Raw genomic sequence first — 15,259 nt, 5'->3', positions numbered from 1 at the left:
ATAGATTACAGAAGTGATGCATTTTCTCAAATAAATGTGAGAGGTTCTTGCCCAGCATTGCTATGAAGGTTGATAAGGTGCTCTGACTTTTTCATAGTGTGCTACTAAGTGACACTAGGGTCCTCTAGGTGGTTGCTAGTTCAAAAGTGATGAAAACAATATCATTTTGTTAGTTTTTGCAATTTTACTTCTACAAATGTATAATGTAAAACATTTTTTTAAATGACCATGCAGTTAAAATCTTTCATTTTCCATAAAACTTTTACTGTAATATTAAAAACATTAATTAAACATCATGCAAGCTTGCTCATCACGCTCTTATAAATGATATACAGGATCTTGAATTATTCATCATTGTTTATAAGAGTAATGAAAGATTCTGCAAAAAGCACTTACGGGGGGAAAAAGTGTGAAATGAATGGCAATGGTAAATGTTATCTCTTTCTTGGCTTGCTACTGTCACAATCTTTTTGCCAGTAAACTACATTGATTATGTCTCCTTGCAAAGTAAGTCAATGGATGAGAGGAAAGGTAATAGACCGAGAAATAAATGAGAAAAGAAAGATACATCTTGAAAATAAGATTGACTGATCCAGATTCATAGCTAATGTACAATGGTAAAGTACAGTAAAATAAAAATGTGCTAATATGAATTGGTTATCAGTATCACAGCCTAGATTGGCTTATTACTTTAATGTACCATACCTACCTATAAAATAAAAGACTGCAGAATAGGGCTGCATGATATATCGTTTTAGCATTGTTATCGCGATAGTCACATTTGAAGATGTGCAATGTCAAGTATAGGGATCGTAGTTGATCCGTACAAACCAGAACCCATGGTTTGAAGCACATGTGATTCTCAAATTAATTGCAAAGTTTAACCATTGAGTGTGTTTTAGGTCCTGTCAGTTTAAACATTCAAGCGAACCATACGAGCACAAGAAGATGCGAAACAGAACTCAATTCGGATTTCATGCGTTGTTTTCTGTGTGCAATGAACAGAGCAGTTTTTTCAAATATTGTGCAGCCAAACAGCAGAACTATTAAATGACATACAGATAAGGAAATGACCCCACAGCTTCTAAAAGAGACATGTGTTTCAGATTTCCCCTGCAGGAAGGGTGACCCATTGCATCTCTGACACCCACAGTCCCCTTCCCTCCAGAAGCTCGAAGCCAGAGGTCAGTGACGGGTGGCCTCCAAACAGACAGTGAACATGTGGAGAGCATCCAGTAACTTTCCAGATACTGCACTCTCTGCCTTGGAATACACAGACGTACTTCTATAAGTCTTGCATTTAATGCACTCCTCTAACTCAACAAATAAAAAATAAAAAAACTAATAATAAATAAATAAATAGATAAATAAAGGAAATAAAAAGTGCAAAAAAACATAAGAGCCCATGTGACGGACAGCTCAAAGGAGAATCCCTGACACAATAATGAATTCAAATTTCATTTAAACACTGTATTACTGACACACAGATAATGATAAAAACGCTAATGCGAGGCTCAACAATAGAAAGGTTTTATAAATTTATGAAGTTATTAAATGGCTATATCATTTCTAGCTTGTTTAATGTTTTAATGAAAAATATATATATTTTTTTTAGCATTTATGAAACTAAAACAATAAAAAATATATTTTTTAAATGTGATGGGGCAATGAAAATATTGCCAGACCAAGTAAAAATGTCAGAATACTGTCTTGACTGAGCATTTCTATCTTCAGTTTGGACTAGTGCTAAAAAACGCTCTGTATGACAAAGATTACAACAAAATGAATGCAAAATTATTGGAAATGTGACTTAAAAGTGAAACACCAAAAATTCACATGCTCAAAGTCTCTGCTGATCGACTGTGAGTTCTATCTCCTGTGACTGCTTTCCTTCTCTCTCCCTCTCACTTTATCAGGGATACGAAAGAAAACCTGCTGGTCCAGTCACAGAATTAAAGGCTTTAGAGAAGCCGCGCTACGCTATTTAGCCTCTAGCTTGGGCAACACACAAGGTAGATAGGTCACGGGAAACTCCTGTGAAGCTCAAGTGAGGACAGAACCTTTCCTGATATTCTAAGCAAGGGAGGAAAACGGTTAAAACTTCACACAGTCTGCTCATTAACGGGACCTTCTGTTTAACTGAGTTTCCTCTGCCTGTTCATAAATCAACAAACACTCCACAAGCTGCAGATGAAGCCTTAATACCCTGTGTGGTGAACAGGCATCTTAAATAGCCTATAAGACTCACACAAAACAGACCCCTGTAGTCACATCCATTAATCTTTGAAATCGCATCTGCTCAGTGCAAAATATGTGCATACATGTTTCCAACGACAGGGTGGTGCTGCCCGACCTAGAACCAAGTTTTCAAAGCAACAAATCAGTCTAGCAAGACCGATGTAATTTTGTTCGCTATAATTTCTGACCAGGATGTGGTATCAAAGATTGCAATTAATTACTTTGGATGTTTTCAGAACGTATAAAGAATCAGCACCTTTTTATTGGAAAAAAGAGCCACAGAATCTGCTGACATAAAGCCACTTAAATTGAGACTGAATGCTGTTGGTCTTCAGTGCTTTGTTTTAACCAGTAAGCTGGAGCATGTTGTTTAAGATAATAAAAAATACATGAGATCAAACATTTAATAATTAATTCGTTCTGCTAAGGTGCTGGATTGTAAACTGATGTAACAACAGCATCAAATAGAGAAATTAGGCAGCCAAAAGTAGCAAGACGGCATGATATAGTTAGGAAGAGCCTTTGGTTATGTTTTTGTTGCGCGATATTTGCCTGTGGATACGGAAATGCCTTGTGGACGTGTTGCCCTCGTTTCTGGACGAGCTTTTGGTTCTGACTGTCGTTTGGATTTGGCATTGAATCTGACATGGCTCAGGGCAACACAATGCAGCTTTCATGTTTCCAATCACATCCCGGTTATGCAATCTGGCTCCGTGGGACGTGCCGGAGAATGGGTGCACATAAAATGTTAGCATGCTGACCAGACTGGCATAATGTTCTGGTTAGGGCACCTCTTCCTGTCTGTGCTGGGCAGATTTCATGAGCTGATGGTAGCGGGATTCTGTTGTTAGCACTCCATTAGAGATGATGGGAGAAACATCTGTTTTGTGAAAGAGACAGAGACTTCTTCCAAAGTGGCTTTAAAGTTTTAAGCTGTGTGGTTTTGTAAAAGCACACAACCCCACTTAAAGGGAAAGTTCACCCAAAAATGAATACTCTTTTGGCTTAAGTCGACTTGCGTACAGCCGTCTGCTGGAAGCTAGTTATTTTAGTCGATAAAGTTTTAAATATGGATATTTTTCTTACACTAACGCATCGCTTCACTTCAGAAGACCTTTATTAACCCCTCTGAGCCGTTTCGAGCACTTTTATCACGGATAGATGCGCTTTGATGGACTTCCAAAAAAATATACCCATTGACACCCATTATAACGCTTGGAAGAGCCAGGACATTTTTTTAGTATAACTCTGATTGTATTCGTCTGAAAGAAGAATGTCATATACACCTGGCTTCAGGGTGAGTAAATAATGGGCTTATTTTCATTTTTGGGTGAACCATCCCTTTAAGAAGTAAAAATATGATCAGCCAAATCACATAAATAATCAGGCTTCACGGACATATGGAGAGAGAACAAAGGCAGTTAGTCAGTACACTAAAGTCAGACACTAAAAATTAAATGAAAATTTTTAAAACTAGAGGGAAAAAAAGGTTTACAAGAAAGAGTATTATAAATTGACTATCAACATCCTAAATGGAAACTAAAATTAAATTTAAATTTTGTTACAAGAAGCTCAATTATGAGTAAAGAAAAGAGTACCATCAAAAATCAATCATCACATGACCCCATTCGTGACAAGGATCTGCAGTTGCACACATCAAATCGAACTACTCAACATTTGGGATCTGAATCTCTCTTACTTTGCAGTTCAAGACCAGTTTCAAAGCAAAATGACAGGATCTATCCTTCAATGAAGCCAACAGACAAGATGTTCTTTAAAACGGGGCCATGGGGTTAAGTTTTCACCTGACGGGAATGTCAAGTGGTAAATTACCCAAACCTGTCTTCCCAGGCAGTGAAGATGGTTTCAGCTTCTGTAACCAGTCCTACTCGACCCGCTCCGAGACCCCATTTGAACCGGGGTCTCCCGCGTGGAAGGCGAGCGCGCTAATTAAGACGCTAAAGACCATAGCTGTTAGCGTCAGTCGCTGGCGTGCCTCTTGAGGCCAGAGGAATTAGGTTTACACGCACAGCTCTTACTGGCTTACGTCTGTTACACTTCTAAAAGCACTGACCTACCAGGCCTCAGGGCTTGAAATGTGATGAAACAGAGTAAGGTAGTCTCCCAAAGCTTTACCCTGAGAAAACATTCATTGTTCAAGCACATTCATTGTTTTAATTGAAGCTTGAAATAAAAATCTTCTTATGTTTTATGCTAAGAAATTAAAAACCCAACAACAAACGAATCCCAGGAATACAAAAAACTGTATGCAATCAATAGGTCGCCCCTTAAATCCTGCATGAGCCTTTATTTTCCCCCACAAAAGTATTTTTTTTACTAAGATTCATGTAGTCAAATCAATATCCATTTCACAAACTTGTCATGTAAATTGAATAAATTATGCCTTTTGAGTCACACCTTATGCCTTTCTAGAAAACTATACCCATGGGGCCGAGCATCAGTGCTGTAGGGTATGTGTTTATTTCACAAGACTAGTCAATTTGCAGACATCTCCAGGACAGACTCCAATTGAATGCAAAATCTTAAACTGTGTTTGTTTGTTGATTTTCTGCCGTGTACAGACCTAATAAATCACTGCGTATTTGCTTAATTGAGTTCTGCATCTTTTAAATCTTTAAACGAGTCCCTCTTTCTGTAAGTTTATTTTCGCTCTTTGAAGTTGGCATTTCAAAAGAGGGAGCTGCAAAGCAATATGCAAATGATGATCTAGGACTGAGCCACAGCCCCGTATGAAATCGACAGTAACACGAGAGCTTTTCGACTCCGTGATTGCTTACATAATATTGATTTCCCATCATAGTTCATTGGCTCATGAACGTTCCAACACATGTTGATGTGTTCGCCTCATCAAAATGATCTGTCTCCTCTGACAACCAGCACGGCACCTACAGCTACACACTCCCACTAGCTTTGCTCCAAGAGCACAAGCCAGGAACAGCTGGTGTCGGACTCCTGGAGACTGGAGTGTGCACGCGTGTGGCGCAGGTGTTCCTCCAGTTGTGGGCTAAAAGCCTCGCAGGCCCAGGTGTTCATTCACAACCTGCTGCATATTTGGGTCATAGTACTGGGGGACTGAAAGAAAGAGAGGAATGCAGATCAGGATAATTCTTTGCCACCAGGTCTCAAGACCAAATGCAACCCAAGCGTGAACATATTTAATGATCTAATTAAGACTCCATGTACTTAAAGTGACAGTTCATCCAAAAATGTACATTCTGTCATTATTATCCATCCATTTATTCTCCAAACCGCTTGTCCTCTGCAAGGCTGCGGGTCTCATTAGTTACTCACCCGTATTTCTGTCCAGTCTGAGAGGAACATTTTAAATGAATAACAGCTTAATTGAGAAAATAATGACAGAATTGTCATTTTTGTATGAACTATGCCTTTAACAATGTATGCAATGGGTCCTTTTTCCTTGGGTTGCATTCAGCTTGTGTTCTAGCGGTGACATCAGACAGTTGCCAAGATTCAGCAGACGCAGGCAAACTGTAGGAAGAAGAGAGAGAGGGGGGGGGGGGAGAGAGACAGATGCTCGCCGCAAACAGAGTTCACATAATTACTGTGTGTCAGGGCTTTGGAGAGCTCTCATTTTCCACCGTACAAAGGAAGAGAATACAGGAAGAAAACATGCTGATCCCACAAACTGTATCGAAATGCTTGGCACACAAACCGGTCGGCAGATACAATTTTCATGTTAATGGCTCTGACTGTCAAATGACTTTAACAAAGTATCTGCACACTTTTCAAATCAACTTAATGCCATGGAATAACGAAGATTGTTTCTAGACTGAGTGCAGGACTCATTGAGTCACCAATATTTCTCTCGGCTGAACCCCTCTGACTTAAAATTTTATAAATACCCCCTAAAGCTCAAAAAAAAAATATATATAGTTACCATTTCAATGAACATAATAAATGTCACAAGTCATTCACATTGTTATTGCAAATAATTAAAGCTAATTTAATAATTTTAATAAGATCAGACAAATTCTCTATAGGTGTGTTTCCATTACAGATTTGCGCAAAACTTTTGCGTTTTTTTCTAAATGTCGACAAAAAACTATTGCGAAATGACGGCGTTTCCATTAACCGATGTTTATGCTACTAAAACTTAATTTTTTCCTCTCGCGATAAGTAAAGTCATTCCAAAAATCATGGCAACGGACGTTGGTAGGTTTATGTACTATATCCCAGCCACTGCACTAGCCATTATTATTAGGCCTAATCAAAGGAGACGTATGTGTGTTATCCAATCATTAATGATAAGAAACGACCCTTATACTTGAGAGCGGCACATATTTCACATGTTTCTGGGTGTTTCTCACTCATTTCTGCATCGAGGTCTTGATTGTGGCATTTATTTGAGGTTTAGAATCCAGTATTCCTGTAATTATTTTGTCTTTTATAAATTTAATAAAGAACTGTCTCGTATTCTGTCCAAACACACCGCGTCATCTACGTCAGGTGACCTGTAAATGCGCAAAAACTGTTTCCATTGCAGTTTTGCGAAATATTTCTTTTCCGAATTGCCTGAAAACCACCTCATGCGAGCGTAAAAACTTTTTTGCGATAAATGGGAGTTTTTGCGAAAATTATGTGTTTCCATTAAGCGTATTTTCAATTCGCAATTTCAATTTGCGCAATTTGAAGGGTAATGGAAATGCGGCGTATTATAAAATATTTATTTTATATATGTTTATTTTATATATAAATTGTTTATTATTATTTTATAATAATTTTATTAAAATGTAATTTAATTTCATTTATTACGTTTTTATTGACTTGGAATATTATTTTATATTACGATCTCACAAACCACCAGTTGAGAAACGTCTCGGTTACTAATGTAACTCTCGTTCCCTGATGTTACGACTGATACTAAAGTGGTCTAAAGTGGTAAAAAACAAAAAAGCTGCACTATTCTCAGGTGGACAATCACAATGGCAAACATCTCACCTTATATTTCCAAGGGCTATTACACAATGATAAGCACTGTGCAATTCTTTCCAGTGACTGCACTTTCCACACAAAAGGGAACAGTTCGTCCTCATTGATCTCTTAATGGAAGAGTGTTCAGCTAGATTGAAAGACGAATCAAAACCTCACATTGGCAGAAGCCCCCAGCTTACTGATATCAGTTCAATCAGCCGAAACTCCGATCGTCAGCTTTGATAAATAAATTTGTGACTGAAATCCCACAGTGGAAGGTTTAAATTGAATGCACTTGAAAAGCAATTTCTTTTGCCGTGAAAGTGAGGGATTTCCGAAAGGGAGGGAGGGAAGAGGAGTGACAGCGTTCTTCTCCAGGAATTAAAATAAATCCAAGTCAGCGTGACCAATTTAACAATTAAGATCAAAAACTGAGGCTGAAACAGGAGCCCCGTGTGGCTGAGGCTTGGTGCAGTTTACCACAGGGCGAGAGGACGGGGGTTTCTGACGACCTTGCCCTAATTCATCATTAAAAAACACCATAGCTCTGGGCCACTCTACATATCCTGTCAATAAACTATTATACCACAATGGACAGGCGGCCTGCCATGCTGGCATGAAGCTCAATTAACTCTGAGGACAGGGTACAGACAGAGAGATCAAAACAGAAACAAACAACAAGCAGAAAAACTGAGCAATAGAGTACAATATAGACAGAGAACAGCTGTATTTGTATAACTAACATTAACAAAGATTAATAAATACTGTAGCGTATGTATTGCTCATTGATATTGAATGTTAGTTAATAGATTAACTAATGTTAACAAATGAATCTTTATTATAAAGTGTTCTCAAACTAAAATATAATTAAATAGAAGCGAAAGTTGAATTGAAGCGAAAGTATTTGAGAAACATACTATGTGCAGAGAGCATTCGCTCAATATCATCTAATATGTGACGGAGGTGGCATTTAGTGGCTTTTTTATGAAGTCTTCATATACAGTATATTTACTTATTTAATTTGTATTTATTCTACTATATATATATATATATATACTGTATATATATAATAAAAAATACAAATATATGTAAATGTATACATAAAAAATAATATAATAAATTAATTTAAATAAATTAATAAATGATTTTCATACTTATGTCCAGTAAATATTATTGAATCATGAATATCCTGTTACCATGATGTAAAGCTACTTGTAGCATGCATACCACCCATCCTTAACCAAAAATACTGTTTTGTCCTTCAGTAGCAGACTTGACAATAACTGACAGTTTTGACTTTACTAACGGGTGATCTCACACGCCAAAAACCACATAAACATATGCGTGCAACAGCACTCAAAATACACACAAATCCTCCTTTCTCACCGGCCCTGTTCAGCCCTCAGTAACACTGATTCAAACTGACCCAGACAGCTCTCCAGGGCTTCATTTACAACCAAAAAAGATCATTCTGTAAAGCTTTGGCTTCGTCACAATAGTATATCCTGCAGCGGTCTCTGAACTTCTTACATACACACACTCGCAACAGCATGAATTTAAAGGCACAATTAAAATCGCTTCGTCTCAAACAACCGCCCATCACCCCGCGCGCAATGTGTGATCTTCAGAATAACTCAGCGCAGGGTGAAATCTCCTGTGCACATTGCTATAATAGTCCCTCTCTCTAGAGCAGGGGATCATGGTCAGGTCCTTAGGCTAACCACAGCAGATGGGGAAAGGACTAATTGTACAAACCAAACTAACGGGTGAGAAACGGGTGGTCTGAGATGCCTCTGAGCATTTGAATTCCTTCTGCCGGTTGAATGCGTCACTGAAGGGCACAGGGGACAAGAAGATTCCAAAAAGAAAACTTTCCCCAGAATTATGATCTGATGACAGGTGATTGATGAAATATTTAAAGAGTTATATTTAGTTAAAAGGTGTCTGGCAGGAGAGGAGAGTGGGTCATTGTTCTCTTATGGATTTATTGTCAGTGCATAAGTGATGTAGAAGTAATTAATGGACCACTACAGATAAACAAACCTCCTCAAACTGACAGCATGCCTAAGTGAGCATCTCTTCAGATGACTAATGAGTGACATCTCTAATCACCTGCCCAGGGCGGCCATCACAACCATCTGCAACGTTCATATTTCTCATTCTCACATATAAAAACAACAACACCATTTCATATTGTTTATTGTTCCAATACTTTGTCATGGGCTTATTACAGGAACAATCCCACTGGAGTAACCTGGGGTTAAGTGCTTTTCAAGGGTGATGGTTCATGGCTCAATTCTTGTGAGGACCAAATTAACAACCTGCCATTTACCAGCCCTCTCTGGTTCACACACTACTCTGCAAGGTTCACACTAAAGTGTATCCCAACTTGCTGCTTTAATATAGAATTCCTCTGTTATTTGTGGTGCATATTGACTATTTAACTATATATTATATATACACACTACCATTTAAAAGTCTGGGGTAAGTAAGGTTTGTTCTCTTTTTTTTAAATAAATTAATACTTTTATTCATCAAGGTTGCATTAAAATGATCAAAATTTTTCATTGATCACAGAAAATATACACAGAAATTATTCATTAATCCTGAAAAATAAATGTAACGGTTTCCACAAAAATATTAAGCAGAAATATTTAATAAGAAATGTTTTTGGTTACCAATTCAGCATATTATAATAATTTCAGAAGGATTATGCGACACTGAAGACTGGATGCTGAAAATTCAGCTTTGCTATTTAAATTGAGGGTCCACACAATTGTAAGGCGCATACATGCATAGAGTATTTTTTCTTTCCTGAATAGCAAAGAATAGGCTATGTGTTTATTTTTTCAGACTTTGCACCTGACCTGGGTGTCCACAGCTTGAGCTAGGCTAGTGTGTGATAGAAGAGGCAATACTCAAAACAAATCAAGTGCACGTAGGAGACAAAAGGGCAAGCTGCCCCTAATTACAACTTAAGTACACTCAACATTTCTGAGCTCGGAGGGAGAAGGACAATTGGAATATAATGGGTCTTGAGCCAAAGGGAACTCCACAACACTGCCTCAAGCTGTGAATATCACTGTGAATGCAAGGTCACCGATCTATGCCCTTGCACTTTACTGGGCCCTTTTTGATTTGCTTTTATTGACATGCATGAGGTGACCGAGGGTGAAAATGTCTAATGGAAGCCGGATGGAAACTCCATGTACTGATGGTTGAGGTTCATTAATAATGCAGTCATTAGACACCAGCATTCACAATAACTTGCAATGGCAAAGTGGCTGAACGTCATTAATTTTCAATTGAGAGTTGCTGATTTCTGGCAACATAAGAGAAACAATAGTAGTATTGACCTGACAACATAGTTTGCCATCCATAACATATATGTTATACCATGAAAATATGCTCTTCCAGAGGTTTTTTTTCCCCATGTGTATAAGTTTATCTACACACAAATCACAATCATCAATCGTCATATTTTTTAAATTAAAAAATGAGGGAAACTTGAACCCTTCCCATTATAAATTGACCCTATAAATGGAAATTAAGTGGAACTTTGGACTTAAGTTTAAAGAACAAGAACGTGCAAAATGTTCATACTGTATGTAGTATACCTTGTAGTGGGCCATGACACAAAGATGGCCACTGTTGTTAAACCAAGTAAAATAATAATAAAAAAGCTGGTGGTTTTGCAATATTAATACACAGAGGTAATTACTCAAAAAAATATGGTCAACCAACCAATTTACAATTGTTGGACCACTTGCGATAGAATGACCCAGATGCTATGGTGTAAATTTGTAATAACTTACTTGAGAAAAGTTATCTAATTACATACACGTACATGCATTAAAAAGTGTATCTGCACTTCTGCAGTGCACTCAAAGTAAACACCAGCTGACTTCCGACTGTCACTTGTCATTTTTGTCAAACATGCACCCAATCATTCACCCTTGCTTCCTCTTTTTGACCCACCACTGCTCCAGACAAGCTCCTCAAGCAGACTATACAGTGTTCAGAGACAGATAAAGTTGTTCTTCGTAAGGCTTTTTTAAACTTTCATGAGTGTATGGATTCTTTAAGGCTGGAAAAGAGAAGAAAGCGTACAGCACGCAAACCATTATCAGTGTTTACCAAGCCAATGAAGGCACCACAGGGATGGTCTTTATGAGGATTAGAAAGCTGCCCGCGGTCCCGACTGTGTGCGCTGCATAGTAATGCTAATGCTAATTGTGCAGGACAAACTGTTAAGCCTCTCTGCTCTATGAGTGACTTCTTGATTAAATGGCAAGTGACATTGGGGTGAGTCAACCATACTGGTGTCTCTCATCCAGTACTGCCGTTATACAAATGTGACAGGCCAATAATATAACAGATATTCTGAGGGCATATAGTGCTCCTGGTAGAGTATGAAGCTAGCAGTGCCAAAGTCATGGGTTCGATTCCAAGGAAACTGGATAGACAGATAAAATGTTTATTGCAACCATACAAAAAATATCAAAAGAATCAAGAACACAAATATATTGATACAGGACAGACCTCATTTTTATGTGCGTGCTAAAATCTTGTATTGCAAAGACGCTGGCAACAAGAACAAATAAACTGCTATTTACAATTCAATCCAAATTTCAACAAAAGGAAAATCTCAATTGAAAAATGTCTGGCATAAATCAGGTGTGCATCTATCCAACTGTGCAGTTGTTACCAAGAGAAGCAAAATTTTGAGTCAGATATCAAAGAGTACAGGGACTATGAGTGAGTATGTCTTCACTCTGTTAACACAGATGGGACTTTCTCATCCAAACTTTGCACATAAACGGGACAAAACAAACAGCGACGTCCCAAAAGCACTCAAACGGACTGTGTTAGCAAGCATGAGGCTACACAATGGATTCAAAAATAATTGTCTCCCAGAAGACCCTGCATTGGCTTGACTTCACCAAACAAGTGCTTGGAGAGAGAGAGTCCTTCAAACTGCCTCCGAAAATGAGACACAAACCTCTTGTACTGCCAACAGGACTGTGTTTCCATTGTGCTGAATTCTCACAGAAGAGTGGAGAGGACACTTCACTGTGTTGTAGTGTTTTAAAGAGAGGGCAGTGTTGAAATGACAGAGAGGATAAAACAAAACCTGTTCTGGTCTTTGTAGACCAGACTAGGATATTAGAAAATGCAGCCCAGACAGTATTTTTGTTGGTGAAATGACAAAAATGGACAGAGCATGCCAAAAACGCAACCAGTGTAGTCCCACAATCACGAAAAAAATTACAAGTGAATCAAAAATATGCAAAAAGCTCTAAAAGACAAATTACCAGTTTAAATCAGTCTGAAAGACTGCGAAATGGACCGTGTAACTAAAAGATTCCTAAATAAATAATATTTTAATCAAATGGAATCGAAATCTACTAAATAGCTTATCGGAATCAAATCTGTGAATTACAGGACAGGACTGCTAGAATGAAGAAATAAGTGAAAATAATCAAATGAGATGAAGTAGCTTATCTTTCACTAAATTATCTTAAGAAAAACAAACCATGCAACATGTTTATTTAATATATAGCCTACACAATTTACAAAAATAAAGTTCTATATCATCGCTGTGAAACACCCATTTTGAAACCTTTATTTTTAAGTGTAGATTTTCCAGCAAAAATATTCATATCCTCATGTATACAAGAAATAAAATAACTCTAAGACTTTGGTCATACTGCCCACCCATAGTCTAGACATATGTTAGGCAGATGATCCATAGATTCTTAAGTGTAAAAAAGCCACGTGTTCACTGTTGATGATAGAGGTAGGCTACAAGCTCTCATCACAACTTAAATTATCCTGTAACTAATTCTCCAATCAGTAGATGCGAGATCATTACAAAAGACATTCCTCAAAGGATTTGGAAAACTTTACAGAAATGTACATACTACATATTTTCTCTTTTCAAGGGAACATGTGGCACCATTTTTTTCAGAGGAGCAATTTCAGTAAACATGCCAAGAGGTATATTCATCCGATCTCTGAATTCACTTTGTCAAACAATCACAGAGATGACCTCAATCAGAATCACAAACAACCCCAATGGTGTACTCAGGTGATGGACTGGGACCTTTGCTTGCAAAAACAAACATTTATATCCCCCAACGTCAACTAGGCCTACACATCTGCCCCAGCAAAGGTATTTGAGACCACATGTGCTGTCTGGTGACTTCCAGGTGAATAAATATCACTAATTACCCCAAACAAACATTGAATAAAGGTTTGCTTTTAGAGCTCTGATTAACGAAATCAGACCTGCATGACCTCAACCACTTAAGCTATAAGCTCTTAGTCATAATTAGAAGACTTTCTCCATAACATTTATGTTCACTTGAACCCAGTTACTTGATGATACAAAGTGATCTCATTTGAGTTCAGCCAACATGTCCTAATGTATCTGTTTCACAATCATTCAAGCTAAGCTATGAGATGTAGGCCTACCATACCATTACAATAAACACCACATATGCAGCATCCCATCAACTAAAAACTCATTATGACGCATTCCTTTGAATATTGTATTGCATAAGCCTATTGTATGTGGATTTTCTTCCGTGAAGCTGTGAGGCGCAGTGAAAAAAACAAATAACCCCCTTAAAGATAAAAATATCGATGGTCCAAGACGATGCGCTCTCCTTTATGGACATGGTCGTGGTCAGTTTTCAAATCGAATGCAAACTTAAAGGAACAGTTCACCTAAAATGCAAATTCTGTCATTAGGCTACTAAAATGACGTTAGGCAGAAAGACAATTTCAGTCACCATTCACTTTCATTGTATGAAAAAGGTGCAATGAAAGTGAATGGTGACTGGAGTCTCGTGTCATTTTGTGTGAAAATAAAGTCAGGTTTTGAACAGCATTGTGAAGTGAATGATGACATAATTTGCATTTTTGGGAGCGCTATCCCTTTAAATAACACAATTTAACGCATGAACTGTGAATTTAAAAAGGCTATGAACATACCTCTCATGTTGTGGATTTTAACCATGACCTCGGCTGTTGACATCAAACGATGCGCTAAGTACACGCGTCCCAAGTCTCTTTCTATCTGAATCGGCGAGTGTCCGTCCGAAACCACCTCGAACCACTTCTTCTCGAACTTCTGGTCCGGTACCGTAAAGATCAAGTCTCCGACTTTCACATCTTCAGAAACTGTGACGGTGTAGGATACTGCTTCAGAAACGGCTCTTGGCTTCCTAACTCGGCTTTTAACATCGGCAAGAATATCTATTATGTCAGTTGTTACGTTAAATAGTCGTGTATTGTCGTTTTTATCAAGTATCTCAATTTTAACCGCCACTTCTTCTGCTATGCAGCGCGGCAAGCGCGCGATCAACGTATAGCTAGATTTGGACTTCACGTCAAAAGTTTTGGTGGTTTTTAACACGAATCCTGTGTTGTCCAGATATTCAAGAGAGAAATCCGACGAGTTCTCCCCTGTCAGAACTGTTTCAAGTCCAGGCAAGTTTGATTTTTTGCATTTGTCTTCCAGAGGAAAAAGAAACCCAGCGACAACAGTTCCAGGCGGTGCGTTTTCCTCAGTTTGTCCATAAAAAACAGTCGAATGCACAAACGGAATGGCAATCAAAATAATTAAAAAACATGCAGTAGGAAATCTGAAAAAAGTCGGATTCCGTAAGTGCGCCCTCATTATTCCATCAATTCTGCCACTCTGTCCTTAAAATCTGACTTTTATCCCTTATGCATCAATAACATGCTACAAATGTAGCCCAAGCCACTATTAAATAAGATAAATTAGCTTTTTGCACACTATCTACGGTTTAAGTTTTCAATACAATATGTCAGTGTTTTGTGTGTTGCTCCTCGACCGGCATCATTCAACCACGCTCTCACTCATTCCCACATCCACCGATACACAGCATCTCCATGTGGTACCCAGGGCCCCGCCTTCAAAATGTGAGCCAATCACAGTGACGGAGGGGTCGGCCTGGAGGAATAGACCCTCCCACTAAATTTAAATAGATATGCAGCTTTCAATAGTCAAAAGTAAGTAAAGTTTTCAAGGATGCAG

At 38.2% G+C, this 15,259-nt stretch overlaps 1 protein-coding gene across 1 annotated transcript in view; it reads right to left on the bottom strand.

The window, feature by feature from the left end:
- The window catches only part of LOC308703819 (neural-cadherin), a gene marked incomplete at its 5' end in the record, with an annotated part of 121,012 nt that extends 106,134 nt beyond the window's left edge, over positions 1–14,878 (bottom strand). Inside the window, one exon of the mRNA XM_081387752.1 lies at positions 14,191–14,878. Coding sequence (XP_081243878.1) covers positions 14,191–14,878 — 688 coding nt within the window. The remainder of the gene's footprint in view (positions 1–14,190) is intronic.
- Between the last annotated feature and the right edge of the window lie 381 nt (positions 14,879–15,259).

This window comes from Scardinius erythrophthalmus, assembly GCF_964197995.2.
Source record: "Scardinius erythrophthalmus genome assembly, chromosome: 16".
Taxonomy (NCBI): Eukaryota; Metazoa; Chordata; class Actinopteri; order Cypriniformes; family Leuciscidae; genus Scardinius; species Scardinius erythrophthalmus.
Note: the sequence above shows the minus strand (reverse complement) of the source record. Positions and strands in the feature narration are given on the sequence as shown.